This window comes from Pantherophis guttatus, chromosome 3, assembly GCF_059756535.1.
Source record: "Pantherophis guttatus breed Tessera chromosome 3, ASM5975653v1, whole genome shotgun sequence".
NCBI lineage: Eukaryota > Metazoa > Chordata > Lepidosauria > Squamata > Colubridae > Pantherophis > Pantherophis guttatus.
In genome coordinates, this window is record NC_142065.1 from 85,864,258 (window position 1) to 85,885,914 (window position 21,657).

General features: G+C 39.0%; 1 protein-coding gene and 1 long non-coding RNA gene across 2 annotated transcripts in view; one reads left to right on the plus strand and one right to left on the minus strand.

The window, feature by feature from the left end:
- LOC148114652 (uncharacterized) overlaps positions 1 to 13,544 on the minus strand; it is a 63,921-nt gene extending 50,377 nt beyond the window's left edge. Inside the window, exon 1 of the long non-coding RNA XR_015733153.1 lies at positions 13,471 to 13,544. This is a non-coding gene — a long non-coding RNA (uncharacterized LOC148114652). The remainder of the gene's footprint in view (positions 1 to 13,470) is intronic.
- Positions 11,959 to 21,657, plus strand: part of CNN3 (calponin 3) — a 33,834-nt gene continuing 24,135 nt past the window's right edge. The window contains exon 1 of the mRNA XM_034437282.2: positions 11,959 to 12,568. Coding sequence (XP_034293173.1) covers positions 12,512 to 12,568 — 57 coding nt within the window. The 5' untranslated portion in view covers positions 11,959 to 12,511. The remainder of the gene's footprint in view (positions 12,569 to 21,657) is intronic.

Below are 21,657 nucleotides of genomic sequence, written 5' to 3' on the forward strand. Positions count from 1 at the left end.
GAAAAACTCAACACAGTTTTTTTCTTTAGAATAGAGCTCAGATTTTACTTTAAATATTAAAGTAATGATTGTTCCAATACACTTAAGAATGACTAAGAGAAAAAACTGATTAAAATACTGTCAAAAATATCATACAAATTTTCTGAGTCTCATTCGAGGCCAATGTTTCAATTAGTCATAAAAAAAAAGTTAAATATCTGCTTAGAAAAAGCTTTCCTTATTTTGTCAAGCCTAAAACAACTATTCATTATAAGCAGTTATACAATGTTTTTGAGCTCATAAAAAAAGCTAAGTCACTTTCAGTTTACCAGTATTTTTTTAATAGTTCAGTTTTTGTTGCCTGTGCTTTTTCAGATTCCTGCCTTTTTTGTTCCTCCATCCTAAAGAACTGCTAGCAAAAATTACTAGATTCTATTGTAAATAATGATTTTTAGAGAAGCTAGCACTGCAGAATTTGCATTCTGTTATAAATTAATCCAGCTATGGCAAACGCTTTGTGGCTGATCCCGGTATGTAAGATAAATCAAGGTTAATCACTGGATTATCTGATTTTGGCAAAAATCACAATAAAAGGAAACCACAAACAAATTTCATTACTGTACTGAAACAGTCTGTAGCCTATCAGTCTGTGAAGCACTATCAGTCCCTAATTATAGTGCCAACTAGAAATAATTTAGATAGCCAAACTGAAGCTTTCCCTTTTTATTTAAGCAAAAGTTTGGATAGGAAAATCTTATTCAGTATAAATAGTGGCAGGCAGTTTGTTGTTCAGTTAAGTAAAATAATAGGACCAAACTATTGCTGCTTGGCAATAATATCTAATGCAGCATCCAGAAATATATCAGTTCAATCTGCCTTTGTTCCCTTGTAAGAAAAAAAATCCAGTTACAAATTAACCCGAGAAAATAAAATACTAGTGGAGAGTGAGCAGCTGCAGTACTCCCAATGTCAATTCTAATGTATAGTATTTGTGCCTCACCCAGGAAGTAGCTACAGCATTATTCTTTAAAAAACAAAATAAGAAATCCTTCCAAACTCAATTCATTAGTATTGTTTTAGGTAGAATTTTCTATTGGTTTAGCAATTAATATTTCCTGCTCTATCATACTGTCCAACTACTGTACTAAAGTTTGCAGACGATACAGCAGTCATTGGTCTCGTTCAAGATGCTGATGAATCTGCATATAGACGAGAGATAGATCAACTGGCCCTATGGTGCAGCCGGAACAATCTGGAGATGAACACTCTTAAAACTGTAGAGATGATAGTAGGTTTTAGAAGAAACTCTCCTATTCTACCACCTCTTACAATCTTAGGCAAAGCAGTATCAACAGTAGAGACTTTCAAGTGTCTAGGTTCTATTATCTCCAAGGAAATGGTCACCTAACATTAGAACCATCATTAAAAAGGCACAACAAAGAATGTTCTTCCTGCGTCAACTCGGAAAGCTCAGATTGCCCAAGGATCTGCTGATACAGTTCTACAGAGGAATTACTGAGTCTGTCATTTGCACCACAATAACTGTCTGGTTTGGGGACTTCCGGTTGGCACCGTCGGCGTCGCGGACGGTCTTTTTGGACCGCCAGCCCCGCGATTCCGTTGGAGCCATTCTGACAGCGCTAATCAGCTGTCAGATGGCTTGAAAACCTCTCCTTCGGAAAAAGAAGGAGAGGAGAGCCAGTGGGCGAGGGTAGAGCTCCCCAGAGGCCCCTGGAACAATTCCAGGGGCTTGGAGGGTGAGAGCTCCCCGTTCAGCCCACTGAAGCTCCGGATCCGAGGCGACTCCGTTTTAAATGGAGCCAGACGTCACGACCAACTCTGCTGTCAAAAAGGAGATTAATTGAATTCAAAAGCAGACAGAACGGAAGCAGGAGAACAAGCTTTTGCAAGTATTGTGCTTAACTCCTGGGATACATTGTTTCTACTTGATTTTTCTGAGCTGGAGGTGGAAATGGCGTCCTCGTTGTGGGTGTAAAAGTGAAAGTTAGAAATGAAAGTGCTTGTTAACAGATTTGTGCTCAGAGACTGGATTTAAGTTGCTGGGATTTGAGAGCTGGGTGTAGAAAAGACTATCTTGCTTGATAAATCACAAATAAATTTGAGAAAGTTGTTCAAGAGACTTTATGGCTGTGAAAAAAAAAATTCTTTTATAATAATATGGCTTCCAAGCAAGGAGTTCCTGAAAGTGGTGGAGGCTCTCTAATGGCGTCAGAAATGATACAGAGAATTGACTCACAGAGCCAGGAGGATTTTTTTTAGAGAACTTACAGAATTTATAAAGGAAGCCATGAATAATCAAATTGCAATTATTAATAACCAAACAGCAATCATAGAACGAAAACTTACAGAACTGGTGGAGGATATAAAAGCAACTGAGGATGTTTTTGAAGGAAAGCACAATGACAATGCAGGAGACATTTTGACCAAAACAGAGAAGCTGGAACTGGCTGGCTCTCAAGAATCTTCAAACTTTCCTCCTCTTCGTTCTATGAACTGGCTGATTATATAAGCAAGAAGAATCGATATGGGGACTCTAAATCAGAGGAAATGGTTCCAAGAAAGGGACAAGTTTTAAAGATACATCAACCTCAAGTTAAAATTCAAAACCTCCTCAAAATAAAAGTAGGAGGGAGGAAGAAAGACTGGAAAAAATACAGAAAGAAAGGAAGAATGAAAGATTAACTTTTTCTGGTCTAACTATTGATGTATTAATGATTAATTACAATGATTAAGTAAATGAATTAAGAAAATATAGAAATTTAATTAATGATTAATTAAGGTTTACTTATTGTTGTATTAAGATTTTTAAAATATTTGAATTTTGAGAATAAAAGTAGGAGGAAGAGTAAAATGATTAAGTAAATGAACTAAGATTTTGAGTTTATAAAAAAGGGAGGCTGATGAATAATCTGTAATCTGTAGAAGGGGAGTTAAGGGGTCTAGGGAGTTTTAAATCTTGCATTAAGTTAGCATATTTTAGCGTATAAAATTTATATCCTGTTTTTGTTCTGGGAAGTCGGGGGTGGGGGGTGGGAAGGGAGGGTTGAAGGCTGGGTTTATAAATATTTAAACAGATAAGTAAAAATGTTATATTAAATGATAATTGATAAGAAGTATATTGATGATATATTGAATGATTGCCTATATTGTATATTTGTTCGATCATGAAATAAAACCCTTTTTTTTTTCAAAAAAAAAAAAACTGTCTGGTTTGGCACAGCAACAAAGAGGACAGGTACAGACTTCAGTGGATAGTTAGGACTGCTGAAAAAACAATTGCAACCAGCCTGCCTTCCATCGAGGATCTGTATACTGCATGAACCAGAAAGAGGGCTGAGAAAATACCTACAGACCCCTCGCATCCTGGACATCTATTTCTACTTCTCCCTTCATGATGCCACTAAACAGCATTGCATTCCAAAACAACCAGACATATAGTTTCCCACCCACCCACCATGCTATCACTCTGCTGAACACTTAATTCTCACAGCACTGTCTCATTTCTCATCTTTCCTATCTTTTCCTATTGGTTTCTTATGATTTATCAATTGTTTGTATCTTATTAATAATTTAACTATGATTTATGATCTATGACCTATTATTTGCTCTCTATATGTACACTGTGAGCTTATGCACCGGAGATACATTCTGTATGCATCCAATCACACTTGGCCAATAAAGAATTATATTCTATTCCTATTCTTATTCTATTCTATTACATTCTGTTCTATTCTAATTCTGCTCTATTCACTGTTTTGTGTCATGCATTGTAACTTTGCTTGCAAACTATACCAGTATAGATATTTCTCAACCTATGAACAACATGGAACCTGCCCATTATGGTCACTAAGTTATGATAGGCATAAAGTGAATCATCGTGTGACCAACCCCATTTTATGTCTTTTTATGGTGGTGGTTAAGCAAATCCATTGTTCGCTAAGGCTGTTTTTGCCAAAACCCAGAAATGAACACTGGTTTTCAGGAAAACTATTGTAAAGTATGGTCACATAACCATGGGGCACTGCAAATAGTGTAAATGCAGGCCAATGATGAAGCAACCAAAATGTGGTCATATGACTGCAAGGGGAGCCAACCACTGTAGCTTCAGAACTAGGTCAGAAATACTTTTTGAGGGGTCTTTCATAACTTTGAACATTTGCTAAACATAATTATATTGGGCAAAATCTTAATCTTCATAATATTCTGCACTACAAAGTTAATTTGTCCACTGTGCTGTAAGAAAAAAATCCAATGCAATCAATGTTAATCAGAGAAGCTCAGCAATTGAACAAATCCAATGTATCACTGACTTTCAGCTAGATAGCTTCCTTGAGGAAGGTGCAGCACAATCAGCAATTAATATTGTGGCATCTTTAACAAACTGATTACAGCATAAATCTTTGTGGACTATATTGCAATAGGTTGCCGAGTTCACTCTATGTGTTAATTATTTTGCTTTGCCAGCCTTAAAACTATTTGAAGACTACAGCCATGGACTACAAATGGGATTCTCTCACACATGGTGGTAAATACTCTGTGTGAAGTTCATAAACTGTGGTGGAATTGTTTTGCACTTTTGTAAAAATGCCTTTGGCTACAGACATAGTAAAACTATTCGATGTGTCTACAGTCAATTTAGTCTATTATCCTGAGATCTGTGTTCTGGCAGAAAAAAGATATTTAGATTGATTTGTTCTATGTACCATTTGTTTGCTTTCTTAGCTCCATAGCATTTTCCATCACCAAAATTCAGAATCCTCAATATTTTTTCTATCATGCAAAAAAAAAAAAAAAAAAAAAAGTCAATTACTTTTATTGATACATTCGCCCTTTCCCTTCCATTTCTATCCGCAGCCACTAGCCAGAGTTTAAATATTTGAACTTTGCAACAATCATTAGTAATTGTGGTTATTTCTATTTGAGTCCTAAAAATCATACCTGGAAGTCTAAATCAGGAATAGCTCACTGCTTTAATTAGGCTTCTATCGTGGATATATATACTATCAATTGTACCATTAAGCATGTTCTTCCATTTTTATCTGCCAGTCTGATGTTGTAAGGTATCAATGTTGTGCTAGATTTATTGTTGCTACAATCAACATATATCTTAGTCAATTGTAGTAAAACAAAAAAGTCTGTGGTTTCAGCTCAAATGTTATTTTTAATTTTTTAAAAACTTTTGATATTTTTCTTTCTAATACTTTTGGGTTTTTTTTACCATGACCACAAGGTGTGGTAAAATATTCCTTCATTGTTATTGCATTTCCAACATTGTTTTTTTTGCTTCATTTATCTTAGCAATCGTAGATGATGTTATATACCATCTGTAGTACATTTTATACTATTTCCCCATAAACTGGAGCAAACGTTCTTGATTTTTTTCCAAATCCTTTTGATTGGTTCACTGTAATTATTTCTCTCAAATTTTGCATCACAAAAAACATCATACTGTTTTTAATTTGTTGTCTCTGGGTCATATTCAGCAACAATTTATACATTATAAATTGTATACATTATATAAATTTTATATAATATTTTGTTTTGTACAAACATTTCAAAACTAGTTTGGTCTAGTGATTAAGGTACCAGGCTAGAAAATAGGAGGCTGTGAGTTCAAGTCCCACCTTAGGCATGAAAGCCAGATGGGTGACTTTGGGCCAGTCATTCTCTCTCAGCCCAACTCAACCCACTCACAGGGTTGTTGTTGTAGTAGAGAAAATAGGAGGAGGAAAGTGGCATTAGATATGTTTGGCAGCTTATTTATAAAAATAATAAAGGCAGGATACAAATACATCAATAATAAAAAATTCTGTCATCTTTCTCAAAGTCCCTTCTTTTTTGAGATCATTTTTTAATTTTTCCAGCTTGTAAATTCAATAAGCATGGTAAATTACTACTTTTATTGTGTGCAGTTCCTGATGTGTCTTTAATCTGTTTCTTAAATCCAGATATATCGTCTTAGCATATATACTTTAATCTTTTTTACTTAAATTATCCTTGAAAGTCATGTTAGTGAGGCTAGAGATTAAATTGTCTGATTTATTCTTGCTTTTTAAAAAAATCCATTTTTTAATAGGCTGTGCCTTACTGCATGTACTTTCAAATTCTTTTGTTTCTTCCTACCACAGAATTCATGAAATCTATTAGTTTGACCTGCCCCTTCTTTTAATAACATTCAGTTCTTCCAAGATTTTATCTGTTCTGTTATCCATGATAGGCAGCTCTCTCTAGAGTACAATCTTGGATTGGAGGCTAGTCCACCTCTTTTTTTAAAAAAATCCTGTAGAATTTTATGTCTTCCTTTTGTTGGGGCTTTTCCCCCTGTTCTCCATATGAATCTGTCACTTGTTCTTTAGAAATTCTGCAAGTTTTTGTCTGAAATTGGAAATGGTGCCATTTGGAATAGGCAGTTCATTTGAGGTAATATATTCATTTTTATGATTGTATTAAGTCCTAGCCAGGAAAGTTTCAGACCTCTCCATATTTTGAGAACTTTCTTTCCATCATTTGTTGCCATTGCTTTGAAATATATCTTTATTGCTTCCTGTCAGATGGCGTTCTTGATTAACTGAGTCTTTTGTTATCTCATCACAGGTCTGTTTTTTTCACAGCATTTTCTTCACCAGAGGTTAAGTGCCTTAGTTTTCTTTTCATTAATTTTGAATCCAGGAAAGCAACCAAAGTCGTTAATTACTTGTTATTAGCTGACCTGCAGAGTGCTCTGTGGTTGCATAATTCTTAAAACTATATCACCAGCATAACATTTCACCTTATATTCTTCTCCTTGGATTTTAATCAGTTTTTTAAAAAATCCTGTTTGCAAGGTCTTGAAAGCAATTACAGATAGTAAGGGACCGAGTGGGCACCATTATACTTTACCTATTGGAAAACTTGCAGAGAATATCTCTTTCACTATAATTCTTCAGAATTTATTGTTGATATGCATTCTCCTCCCAGGCTTTAAATTCTTCTGTGGTTTCATTTTGTTTTAAAAACTTCAGTAAAATAACTTTCCCAAATTGTCAGAACCTTGTTCTTTGTCCAAAATTATTATTGTTGCCTTGTTTTTCTTATTGATATAGTCTAGTGACCTATCTTGGCAGCTGAACAAACATAAAAACACAAATACCGCTCACCATTGTGTGCTACCCCGCTCCTCCCCCCCCCAACGCACATATTGGAAGGAGTACTACAGGTCCTTATTCAACCCCACCACTACCCAAAACAGGTCTTGGGAAAGTACCCCTGTTGTGTGGGTCCAGATTCCAAGCTCAGTATAGCAGGAGTCACTGGGTAACTGAGTCTAATGGGCATACACAAAATCCAAGAAAGCAATCCAGGAGTTGAACAGGCCAGGATATAGGGCACAAATACGTAAGGCACAGAACTGGGCACATTGCTCCAAACAACACAAGTGTCAGCACTTCAAGTTGCATTTACTCTAGTGCTGACATAAGAAGGAGAAGTGGAGGCGTCTGGAAAGGGACGTTTGACTTTTCACCTACTTATTTTCCCTGGAGATAGGGAATGGTCCAATCGACCCAGCTGAGGCTGCTCCATCAGGCTAACATTCTCCGAGACCCAATCCTGAATAATAATAATAATAATAATAATAATAATAATAATAATAATAATAATAATAATAATAATTTTATTTCTATACCGCCCTTCTCCCGAAGGACTCAGGGCAGTGTACAGCCTATTAAAAGCACAAGACAAACATCAATTAAAATAATTTAAAATTATTAAATAATTTGGCTCAATTTAAAACCCCAGAAATTTAAAACACCCAATTTAAAATTATTATGTTGATAGCCCGGCCTGGCGGAACAACAAGGTCTTGAGTACACAGCGAAATACTCGGCTCCATGGTTTTCTCTGCTGACTGAAACTCTCCCTCCTCTGAACTCACATCTGGAGAGGGGTCCAGGGGTAGATCCGTGACACATTGGCATTTCGAATGTCTGCACATTTTTATTTTATTTGTTTATTTATATATCAAACTTCTTAACAGCCCATCTCTCTCATAGATAGTTCTGGGCAACCCTACAGCAGACAGATGAGAGACAAGAATAGCTCTAGTTACCAAAGATCTTGCAAGATTACAGCATTGACATTGCAGCCCTGAGTGAGACTCATCTTGTCAATGAAGCTCAGCTGGTTGAAATTGGAAGTGGATCCATCCCCCCCCCCCCAAGCAGTCATGACAGTGTTAAGCATTAGTATAGCTGGAATTGGATTTGCTGTCAGAAATCACTTGATTCTAGGGACCTGGCTAGTATCTCCAAGGGTGTTAAAAACCAGCTCATGACATTGCAGCCTCCTCTACAAAATAGAAGACATGGCAATCTGCCTATTCCCCCACAAGGACCAACCTGGATGAGATGAAAGGCAGGTTCCATGAAGAACTAAATGCCCTACTATCAGCAGTGAACAGCACAAACAAACTTGGTGACTTTAATGTAAAAGTAGGGTGCACTTCTACAGCCTGGCAGGGAGTCACTGGGAGACGTGGAACAGACAAGTGTAACAGCAATAACCTACTCTTATTGAAGACCCGTGTAGCATATTAGCTCTTTACTGCTAGAATGTTCTGCCTACCAAGTATGTAACATGACTTCCTAGGATGGTGCACTGCCACTCTTAACATTGGCATCTTAATGACTATGTCCTTGTCAAAAGAAAAAAACCAGGCAGGATGTCAGAATGATTAAGATCATGTGTGATGCTTACTATTGGACAGACCAAAGACACATTGTCTTCAAAATGAAGACGATCAGAACCAAGAGGTGACCACAAGGAGGTAAACCCATGAAAAGAATAAATGTGGGCAAGCTGAACACCCACACCCAGCTCAGCTTCAACATCAGCTGAAGGCTTAGAAACTAAGTTTGCTTACCTACATCTTGCTGGCAGATCAGAGGACGACTAGGAATGCTTCAGGAATGAAATCCATTTATCTGCATTGAAGATGCTAGAGCCCTCTACTCACAAGCAGCATAACTGGTTCAATGAGAATGATGGAGACACACAGGCTTTGCTACTTGAAAAGCATCACATTCATCATGCCCATCAGAATAATTTATCATTAGCTGACAAGAAAAACCGCCTTTACCAATGCTAGTAGGATAGTCCAGAATGAATTGCATAAAATGCTAGATGTCTGACTGAGCACCAACGCAGACATAATAAGGGATATGTTGATAGAAATGACAGGTTAACCCCCGCCTTCTCCTGTACAGTATGAAACATTACCTTTGCTATTGTCATTGAAGTGATCATTCATTTACAGCTTCTTCTTAAAGCACTGCAGCCAACATAAATGCAAAGTTGTTTTAGCTGGACTATTCATACCTTGAATGACCCGGGATTAAATAGTCTTTGCATAAACAGGTGGCATTCTTTGCTCATCCCTCCAACAAACATCCACCTACCAGGATAAGGCATCACAATAGGAGTTGAGGAGATAGATTTCATATAGCACCTTTTAATGGTCATATACTTTATCCAAATACAGTACTTCAGTGCACTTCTCTTTATGTTTAACAATCTTCATGCCCCACATGATTTTCTTCATTTATAGACTGTCTAAATGAGAAATAAACAGGAAGTACAACACTTTGAAACGAAGTGCTATGGTTAAGCACACTCTTTCTTTTCAAGAATGCTTCTCAGCCTGCAAATTTATTTTAAAAGCAGTCTTGGAAAACAAAAATGATAGGGAGCTGAAATTTAGGTCTCTGTTTAAAAATGCAGGTAGCAGAAAGTATCCAACAAGATAGTAGATGATGGTCAGCAGGAATCTCCTAGTTCTGGTACTTAGTGATTCACCAATTCCATGATGGTAGCCATGTTGTGTGGGTTGTATGCTCTCCAAAGTTAAAACGTGATCTAAAAATTGTGGACTTTTGGCTTAGTATGATTTGGGTTACGTCACTTTTTTTTTTAGTTTGGCCTTTCAAGTTAAGAGTTTTATAACTGAAAAGAATCCAAAACAAACAGGATGGTGAAGTCTAAAATTATTCCAACTGAGCACATTACAATAGTGGAATCCAAATAAAAGTACCTCTTTATAACTACATTTGTGATAAACTGAATACTTTGCTATCAGAAGACTGTTCTCCTCCTCCTTCTCCATCTCTCTGGCATCCAGGTGAAGAAGACTTTACATATTACAGACAAATACTTTTGATCTAATATTTTCAGGTGTGATAGAAACAAAATAGTAAACACTGCACTCTTCTAAGTTCTGTTTTCTGAGTCTATCTGGGCCTTCCTTGATTAAACAGGAAAGTGAAGTAAGAGAAAGGAAAACCAATGATCTTCAGCCCTTTTCCTGCAACAATTCAGTTCCGTCTCTCCTTGAAATGTCTTTCCATACCTTTTTTCCATGTTTCACAGTCACATTTCAGAAGACTCCAAAATAACAATAACATTTCCTAAACTGTTTTACAATAAAGGCCCAGCCAATCACAAAAACAAATTCAAATAAAGTTAGCATTCCATGGAAATGCAAATAAACTTAGGATTCCATGTAAAAACACAACCACCCACACACCTATACCCACATACACCAAAACTAGGTAAGGAGACATTTTTGGCCTTGAGTTTTTTCCCTAAAGGCTGTATATAAATTTCATTCACATACAAGACATTTTATGGCAGCTGACCAACAGGACATTTTTTAAATTTTTGACAAACAAAATCCAATAAACTACATTTATCCAAATTGTATGCATCTATGAGAGGCAGCAACAGTCAGTTATGGGATGGATTTCTGTGTGTTACAATTACAGAAACCCTGATAAAAGGACAAAAAGAAATAGCTATATCTTATTTATAAACCCATAATTCCTATGATCCAGGCAAAGGACAGCCTAAATATAGAGGGATTTACATGTATTGTGTATGCTTAGTTTATATACTAATATTGTATAAATTGAAAAAAAAAAGCTAAGTATTGATCCAGTTGAGAAATTTTTAAAAAGATTCTATCCCTTCTATAGCATGTGTTAAAAATTAGTGGCCATTTCATGATTCTTAAAACAAAGTTTCCTGCACGTTAGTTTTCCATAATGTTGCTACAAAATTCTGAACAGCAAGTAATTCCTTCCTGCTTTCTTTGATGTTTCTCTCTTCCTTGGCAGAAGCACTAAGCAAACTCCCTTCCAGTCATTAACAACTGCCAATTCTCCCTCCAACTACCCTGAGGCTCCAATGATCCAAATGTACAGCTTTCAATATGTTTTCATAGTAACTTTTGCCAGTTATCCATAAGAAAAAGTTATCTTCTATTCAACTGTACCATCTTTATCCCAGCGACATCCCAAACTTTCCAACAGCCGCTTCATCTACAATACAGCCTTTGTTAAATGTATCCCATATGTTTATAATATGAATTTGAAGGAATGATTGCTCTAAAAGTTAGATAGAGAATCAGAGAGAGAGAGAAAGAGGATATATAAGATATGGTAGATTCTGTAGATGATAGATAGATAGATAGATAGATAGATAGATAGATAGATATGGATGGTCAGACACACATATTGGTGGATGCATGGTTAAAAGAGAATGAAGCACTTTATAACCAAGCACAAAAAATATTTCACGTTTCATTACATCGGTGTGCATTTTAAAGGTTTCAAATGACTTTCCCATGATAACCTATGCTAGTTTAAAGGAGCAATCCTAAACATACTTGCTAGGTCCATGCTCCTTCTGAGTCAAAACACTTAATAGTTGCATTTAGGATGAGGAGAAGGAACAACCATTATTTTAATCTTTGACAGCTTTCCCCATCAGGGGCCCTCCAGTTTGATGCCACACCACAACACCCATCGTTCCCAGCCCACTTGGCCAGGTCAAACCACTCAAGGTGGTAGGACTAACAGCCTACCACCCCGAGCCCCGTTTAAGGAAGGGCGGTGATGCAACGCACCCATCCTTCAGCGAATGATTAACCTGACGCATCATTAACAAGCAAGCTGCGATTGGTAAATTAGAGCGGGCTGCAATAAACGGATTTATTTGACACGGAGTTAATGAACGGGCTTCCACTATTTAAACCAGCATTATCAGAGGTTTAATGTAGAGCTCACGCGGGCGAAACGACTAGTAATAGCAACTGGCCGGTCCTTTGAAGGCTTTTCCCAGGACTTCAAAAGCTGGAGACGCGGCAAGCGGAGCGAGAGTTCGCCTGCTTTCCCGGGTGCTCCTCCCTCGGCCGGGAGAGGAATGGCTGTTGTTGGGCTTGGAGAAGGGGCGCCAAGGCTGTTCTCCGGGCCGGGGCGGGACTAGAAGTTTCGGAGGCCGTCTAAGCCGCAGCGGGTGCCGTCAGCCAGCTTGGCCCCACGTCCCTCCCTCCTTCTCCAGCCCGGCCCGCCCTCGCGCGCTCGCTCGCTCGCGCCCCACTGGCAGCCCGGAGCATCCAGTCGAGCGCAGACAGGAGAGCTTCAGCCGCGTCCCCCACCTCGGGCACCGACACCGACCCGGCGCCGTTGTCGTCGCCGCCATGACCCACTTTAACAAGGGCCCTTCTTACGGACTCTCCGCCGAGGTGAAGAATAAGGTAAAAGCACCGCCGAGGTGGAGAAGGAAAACGCCACGGTCAAAGCTCGCCCGCCAGCCAGCCAGATCCGCGGCTGGCTTTCTCTCCCGCTTTGTTTGCGCCACGGAGAGGGAAGGCGTGGGATGGAAGCAGGCGCGGGAAGAGTTGAGGGAGGGAGGGAAGGAAGGGGGCCGCGGCGGCGCTTCCCTGCGCGTTCCGTTGCGAGGGGGGGGGATTGGAGTGCGGCTCCTGCGCCCACCCCCACACCCCTCTTTTCCCACGTAGTTTCAGGTTTTGGAAACCTTACTCCTGTTCGCAGCGTCTTTGATTTTCCCCGCCTCTTCCATGATCTCCCCCCCCCCCGCCGCGCTCCATTGTTTGGTTTAAGTGGGGTGGGGGCGCAAAGAAAAGAGTGGCTGCAGAGGAAGGTGTTTATCACGTCCCTAACCTGGGCCTTAAAAGAAAGTGGCTGCTTCGATGGAGTGTGTGTGGGGGGAATAGGGAACCGTCCCGGTCTTATTATCCCGTGGACTGGAACCTCGGTGAGAAATGTCCCTCGCCTCTTACTCGGTTTATGAGGAAACATTTCACAGCAAACGCTGAAGTACGCGGCCCGGAGTCATAGCCAATGCAGAAAAAAACCCAAACCCAAAAAACCCTGGTCTTTGAGGCTTTCACTCCTGAACACACACACACACACACACACAAATGGGCTCCCTTCTCTCCCCCCCCCGGAAATCCTGCCGGTCTTTCTCCTTTGCTAGACGTTCTTCCCTGTGGGGTTTATTCATAAGCTAGGACCAGGCGCACCTTTCTTGTGAAAGATCCAGGACACCCAATAGCCTCCCTCCTCCCCGGTCCCTTTTAGTGGAATGCATAACGCGCTTCCCGCGTCGTTCTCTTCATAAGAAAATTACGCTTACCCCGCAATTCTCCTTGGCGTCCCCTGGCTCGCCAGCCCCCTCCCCTCCTTTACTCAGCCTTCTCTTCCGACCCTCCCCACCGCCCGCTTTCTCTCTCTCTGTGTGTGTTTGTGTGTGTGTGTGTAGAGAAGGGATTAGGGTTAGGCTCTTCCCTCCCCGGGAGGTTTCTGTTGGCTTGAGCGGCGTTCCTCTATTGCGGGTCGCTTTTCCTCGTCACTTCTGCACGGGCTAGAGGAGACCTGTTCGTCGCTTGCCGGGTCAACCGGAGGTGGGGGGGGGGGGAAGAGAAGAGAGAAGATGAGGGGAGGCCTTCTGCTTCCCTTTAAACTTTTTCTTCTTGGCCTCTGCGCTGCCTTCCTCTCGGAGTGGAAAAGTACTTTCCCAGAAAGGGAAGGCGGGGAGAGAGAGGAAAAAAAAGGGGCCTTTTTCTCCCGTCCCCTCCTTTCTTTCCAACTACTGTACACTGCAGATGCCGAGGGTTAATACCAGTCCGGCGAACCGCTGAAGGACAAGCTCCGACTGCTGGAAAAAAGAAGAGAGACAAAGGCAGCGAAACGCTTGGTGCCCGGTGGCTTTATTTTTTGCCTCGGGGGTTGTGCACTCTTGAGACGGACTTGACAAACGGGGGTGGGTGGGTTGGAGAAGCCCCCCCTCCTCCCTCGTTTGGAGGACTGGCTCTCCTGCTGCTTGCCTGTGGGACCCACCCAAGCTCGGGAGATGGCGGCAGCGGGGGGAGCGGGAGGTGCTCCCAGTCTACGTGGCTCCGATCTAGCGCTAGCGAGCGCCAGGCGAAGGATGGTGCGCTGGGGAAAAAGACGGATGCGCCACCAATAGAGTAGGGTGGTTGTTGTAAACTAGTAGAGCAGATCTGCAGACAACAGCAGGACGCTGAACATCCTGCTCACCCCCCCTTTCCCCCCCCAGCACTGTAACTCATTTAAATCCTTCCATCATAGCCTGCTAGTTAAGGGATTTTTTTAAAAAAACCAACCCTTGCACTTTTATTTGATATATTGCCTAATTTATATTCATTTCCTGTCTTAGGCAATCATACTTTCCCAGATAACAGTGATGTACTGATTCAGGAATTGGAGCCTGTTCTCGGGGTTTTTAAAAGGAACCCTTCCTTCCTTCCTAAATAGAACATATAGGAAAAGGTAATGAAACTTTGGCAGATCTACTGTTAATTTGCTGAACCTCTTTGCTCTGCCAAACAGATGAGAAGTGTCACCTAAATCTTCCTCCCCTCCCAACACTTCCAGCTCAAAACCCCAGCACATTCCAGTTGCATTACATCATAGGGTATTGGGAAAAGACCAGCCAATCCATGTGGGTGTTGTACACAGAATATTCATTGTCTCCATTCTGCTGCTCTGAAGTCCAAAGTGGTGGGGAAGGATGGTGGGGGGGAGATACACACAAAGGAAGCTTCTGCGGCTTGGGTTTAAGTTTCTCTTAAGTCTCCTGGGAAATGAAGTATTGTGAGATATTCCCACTCTTCCTCTGGAAAAAAGTGCTGTAGTGGTACCTAATTCCTACATTGTAACATACTCCTGTCGTAACAGCAAGGTGACCGGATGCATAGAACAGTATGAATTTCACAAAAGTTTTTTAATGTTACAAAATGCAACCCTTTGGTGATAAACCAGAAAACTCAAAAAATACTTATTTTATGGTTCTCCAATACTGCTTGATCCATCTTGTTTTAATCTTGGACCACCCAATTCTGTGCATTTCTACTTGTAATTAAATCCCAGCTATTTCAGTGAGGCTTCCTCCAAAATAAGTATGGATAATATTCCTTCCTAACTAAACTTCCCCATGTAGTTCTTTCAATTGTTACCTGTCTAGGATCAGCTGTTTTTGTTCTTGGCCTTTTGCTTTCTGGGCTACCTGTTGGAACAAACCTCACTTCTGCTATTGCTAACTTTTAAGATGATTAATTATCTCTCTTAAGTTTTTAACATTGCAAATAAAATGGGTTTGCTTCAAATAGTCATTCCAAAATATAAAGTATTTTCAATGCTTAGTAATGTAGTCTAATAAACCCTTAATTGAAAAATAATTTATTCATTGGCATGTATTGGAAAAGGAAAGATGTGTGTGTACTCAAAACACTTCTTAAAGGTTAATTCACTTCTGAGAATTAAATGAACGCTCTTTATTATTATGTGCAGGAGATACCTAATACATAAAACATTTAGAAAATGATACATGTAGTGATATATTTCTTCTTTAAACCTAGGCATAGAAATTCAAAGCAGCTGCTACAAGAAATATAAAACACAAGTAGGTCAAAATAGACCAATCCATAAAATCTTTCTCTCCTGTAGATAGATGGACAGATAGCAAAGTTAGGACAATTACTCAGAAGAAAGTAGAGTAGTTTAAGCTTTCTCTTTTTTAACTTGTAGGAATGGGCATGATAAAAGAGCTAGAAAGGCTTTCTTATGGTCTAGACTCTAGATCAGTGGTTCTCAACCTTCCTAATGCCGTGACCCATTAATACAGTTCCTCATGTTGTGGTGACCCCCAACCAGGGGTGGGTTCTAAATTTTTTTACTATCGGTTCTGTGGGTGTGGCTTATTTTGTGGGCATGGCTTGGAGGTCATGTGACTGGGTGGGCGTGACTAGGTGGTCATGTGACTGGGTGGCCATGGCTATGTGTATAGGGACTACTCAGAGGGCTGAAAAAAGTCACTTCTGACAGATCCTCGCACTTTTGACTGGTCCTCACACTTATGACCATCCTCACATTTATGCCCTTAACAACCATGTCACTCATTTCACAACTGCTTCTCTTCACCATGGTGACAAGATAGGGCAAAAACGTAAAATGTGAGGACAGTCGTAAGTTCGAGGACTGGTCAAAAGTGTGAGGACCAGACCAGTCAAAAATAACTTTTTCAGCCCTCTGAGTAGTCCATATGCATAAAAGGATACAGCAATAGAGAGGAATGAAGGAAGGGAAGGGAAATAGAGCCTTGGTAACACAGTGGTCTAAAGCACCCTGTTATTAACACAGCTGCCTGCAATTACTGCAGGTTCGAATCTTACCAGGCTCAAGGTTGACTCAGCCTTCCATCCTTTCTAAGGTAGGTTAAATGAGGACCCAGTTTGTGGGGGCAATAAGCTGACTTTGTATGAATATACAAAAGTATGAAGGCTATTGCTTAATGCATTGTAAGCCGCCCTGAGTCTCCGGAGAAGGGCGGCATATAAATCAAATTAAAAAAAAAAAATTAGAGTAGGAGTGAGGGTAAGAGAGGGAGGAAGAGAGGAGAAGGAGAAAGGAAGAGGAAGTAGGGAGGAGAAGAAGAGGGTGGGGGAAAGAGAAAGTAAGAAGGAAAGAAAAGAGAGAGGTGGTAGGTTTGAGGAGAAAGATTGCTGTACAATAAAAAAGATGAAAGGGAAGAAAGCCAACCCCAAACAAATATAAAGATATTAAGATAAAGAATGAAGAGAACAAAAGAGAATAAAAGAGAACAAATATGAATAAATAGCAATAATTAGAAACACACATACAAATATACAATGTATTTTCTTTGAACAGAGTATTTGGCCGGTTCACAAATTTAAACAGTGTTTAGTCATTTCAATTAAATTTACAATTTCTTTATTTTCTTTTTGCCATATTTATTCCTCATCTATTTTTTAAAAAAACCAATATTACCCTTCATCCTTATCTCTAATCTTAATCAAATTCAATTTTTCCCTTCTATTCTATATTATACCCCTTCCCATTGTCATCTATTTTTATATCCATCCCCACATTGGTTAATTATGTAATTATGTAATAGTTGTTTAATACAAATTCAACATTTTAATATAAATCAATTAGTTATATAACTATCTTTTTTGTATATCAATCAATATGAACATGAATATTCCAATTATTTCCATGCAATCCAATTTCTTACAAATCAATTAATTATATTTACCAATAATAATAAACCAAATAATTTCCCCCATATATTCTTCAAAAACCACAACTTAACCATTTCTGCTTTCAACACAATATACAATTAATAGTATCTCAATTATTACAATTCCCTAGTTAAATAGAGCTTTTTTTCTTTTGTGTTTTAAAATCTTGAACCTCCTCTTTTGCCCTAAATTTCCCATTGTTTGCAGTTTTGCACCTAGCTTTTTTGGTGAGGAAAAAGAAAAAGAAATCTCTCTCTGCCTCATTTTGTCACGTTGCAACAAAGACCCTGCTTTACTTTCAGTTTTGTTTTTTCAGCATAGCTGGGGGAAAAAAATCTGCTCCTCTCTTTGCAGCTAGCAACAGAGCCCTCCGCAAAACAGCTGAGAGCAAATCAGCTGAGAGTCCGGAGGCTGATCAAATCAATTTATGGTAATTAACCTATGCTGAAGCTGAAAGGGGCTGTTTTTTTCTATTTTTGCAGGCACCGGTCTTCTCATTTGTTTTCTTTTAACACTGATCAGCTGTAGGGCGGCCCTTTGAAGCCCTGCGGCAAGAATTTAAACGGTTTGTTTCCCTCTAGCCATCAGCTGGGACTCAGGAGGCAGCAATAGATTGGGAGTGGGCGGGGTAAGCGACCGGCGACCAGCGATCCAACAGAGGCAGAGAGTGAGGGTGAGTGAAGGCTGGGGGGGGGGGGCGAGAGAGGGCTTTGGCGACCCCTGTGAAATGGCCATTCGACCCCCAAAGGGGTCACGACCCCCAGTTTGAGAACTGCTGCTCTAGATGCTTTACCACTCAATTACATGCCCTGTTTTCTTCAACAGAATTCGTCAGATTATTTAAATATAATTTTTAATAATGCATGTTTATATTTAATAATTAAAAATATTGAAATTAAAAAAGCGTAGTATGTGATAACGAATTTTCTTGTCCCTGCTTGAAAGTAGAAAACAACTTTTAATCAACACATCCCAATATTTTTACTGGTATATAAACCCTAATTGAAGTCTTTTCCTAACTGAAGAATAGTTTGCTATTTGACATAAAGTGCTGCAATCTTAAGAAATTTAACTTAACTGGTTGTGCCATTCTGACAATATTTGTTGCATTTTTTTTTTTTATTTATTTGATTTATATGCCGCCCTTCTCCGGAGACTCAGGGCGGCTTACATGTGCTAAGCAATAGCCTTCATCCTTTTGTATATTTATACAAAGTCAGCTTATTATCCCCACAACTGGGTCCTCAATTTACCTACCTTAGAAAGGATGGAAGGCTGAGTCAACCTTGAGCCTGGTAAGATTCGAACCTGCAGTAATTGCAGGCAGCTGGTCTTAATAACAGGGTGCTTTAAACCACTGTACTACCAAGGCTCCTGTTGTTAGATATTTTGTACAAAGAAGCTTTTCCCATAATTTTTGTTTTTGAATAAGATTCTTGATAAAGTAAGAACTATGTATTCATGCAGGAACATTTTAAAGTGCTTCTTGCATTTAAACTATGCCTTTTCATATTTTAAGTTTATAGATCACTCCTCTTTAGTAGATCTCTTCATTTCAATGGAATTTATTCTAAGTGGAATTTTGAATCCCAGAGCAAATGGATTTAGTTAGAAATAGGTTTCTTATATCTCAACAGAACTTAGAAGCAGGTGTGCAAGAAACTATAGTCTTAGTGGAAGTTATCTTTTTAATTTGTTAATGCTGTGCATATGATCGTATTCAAGAGTTGCCCTTATATAGTTAGTTTCTAATAGCATGCAATAGTGCAAAATCATAGAAAACCGGAAAAGACCATCAAGTTATTGAGGAGTGAGAACTACATCCTCTCAAACTCCTTTTAACAGAAAATGATGTCTAAGTAGACAAAATTCCCACTTTTATCCATTTGTAAAGGCTCCTTCAGAAAGATAAATGTATAAGCTAAAGCAACAGTATGTATAAATCAAAGAATAATTTGATTTTTTAAAAAAATTATAACTTAAGCCAATGCAGACTTCGGTGTGTGGAAATCATTAATTTCAGTAACAGCCAGAACCCCTCTGTTAAACAGTTACATGAACAACTAATAATTGCTGTGATATGTTATGTTGCAGAATAGTTTGGATAGGGCTGGTTAACAATGGTTTACTGTAGCTCTAGGAACACTTCACTAATCTCTCTCTCACACACACTCACACAAACATACAAATGATACAGTAGATTACAAAACAGAAAGAGTTTCAAAAACCCTTCCCAAACATCTCCTAACTTCAGTAATTTGGAAATCCAGTTTCAAATATTGTTACAAGGATATTCATTTGAAGTATGGTTGTGGTAATATAATGTTAGGCCATATTGCCATAAAAGGACAAGGTGAATCCAAAAAAGAGTTTTATATGATGTAGGTTGGAGTTTTTTAGGCTAAACTGTGTGTCAAGCTTATTAACACATGAGTATTTAAAATATTTCCAGGACCACCACCTCCAAGAAAATCAGCTTGTCCAAGCTATTCTTCCCTAGAAAAATTGTTAGTAGTTCTATTTTTTGGTGAGGTGAGGGGGAATGAGTCCTAGTTGTGCTTCCTGTTGTATGGAGCAGCCTTCCTCCAGCAATTAGATAAGTCTTTGAGTATCTTCCAGAAAATGTTAAAAACAGAGTTTTTCCAGAGTGTTTTCACAATAGGATGACGCCATCTCTGTGTGTTTTTGTTGATGAAGCTCTATTATATTTATTTTGATTTGAACTCTAATATAATTATGTTGCTGTCTCCTGCGGGTATTTTTATTTTCTTGATGTATATATGTAATTGTTGTTAATTGTCAGGAGTCCAAGGAAATTGGGGCAGTTTGCAAGGTTGATACATTTATCTACCTTTAATAATGATAAATAAAAATAATAATTTTCAGATATAACATGAAATGTTGAATATATGTGCAGGTCAATAAAATACCCAGTACATTAAAATAATTGTAATATTAAACTAGGAAATACATATAATGTTGTATAATTACATAACGGGTTTTTTTTCAGAATAACCCTTTCTAAATAACAGGGATGTTAGGGAAAGTATTTGCTGGCAACTTATGAGGGCTCTCTAACATTTTTTCAGTTGAATCCATTTATTGAAGTAGCAATAGCAATAACACTTAGACTTATATACTGCTTTACAGTGCTTTACAGCCCTCTTTACAGCCCTCTCTAAGCGATTTACAGAGTAAATATTGCCCCCAACAATCTGGGTCCTCATTCTACCAACCTCAAAAGATGGAAGGCTGAGTCAATCTTGAACTGGTCAGGATTGAACTCCTGGCTGTGGGCAGAGTTAGCCTGCAATATTGCATTCTAATGTATTTCAACTGTATTATAATGTACAGTGAATAGAGAGCATCTCATAAATAAATGGAGTGAGAGGTTTGTACCAGGAAACATCCCACAGTATTTGCTTGATTGAATAATAAAGGAGTGTCTTCCAATATTATTTAACAGGGCTCTAGAAGGACCATGTAGCTTGCTTGTGGTTGGATGATTAACCAGAAGAAGCTGAGACTAGATTATATCAGTTTAGGAAGCCTGTCCTAAATTGTTTCCAATTTAGGAAATTGAATCCAGAAAATTGAATTCTACTTGCAGAACTTCTTAAAAGAGCTTTTCAATCTTTAAAAAAAAAAATCTTGTCAGGATTATGTACGGTACTTCTTCTTTGTTCTTTAACTGAGAAAATAGCCAAGCCCAGGCACTGATAGGCCACTAGATCTCTTTTCATCCTCCACTCCAACACACACATTTTGCCAAGCGGCCAGCTCTTCAAAATTTCTGAAAAGTTATTTTGGTATTGAGATGCTGATCTGGAGTTTTCATTTTACAATTTGTCTTTTCTATATGATTCTGTAACTTAACGAGTTCCAAGTCTGTACATGTTGGCCATTTTCAGAGGGAAGGAGCAAAAATTATATTATACTACCTGCATGTTGTTCTCATTTATGAAACAGTATAGCAATAACATTAGCACTTAGACTTATATACCGCTTCACAGTGCTTTATAGCCCTCTCTAAGAGGTTTACAGAATCAGCATATTGCCCCCAACAATCTGGGTCCTCATTCTACCGACCTCAAAAGATGGAAGGCTGAATCAATCTTGAACTGGTCAGGATTGAACTCCTGGCTGTGGGCAGAGTTAGCCTGCAATATTGCATTCTAACCACTGCACCATCAGAATATCCCATATCCCCCCCACGTGGATGTTCTGATTTAGGAGAGAATAATCTTGCAGTGTCCAAA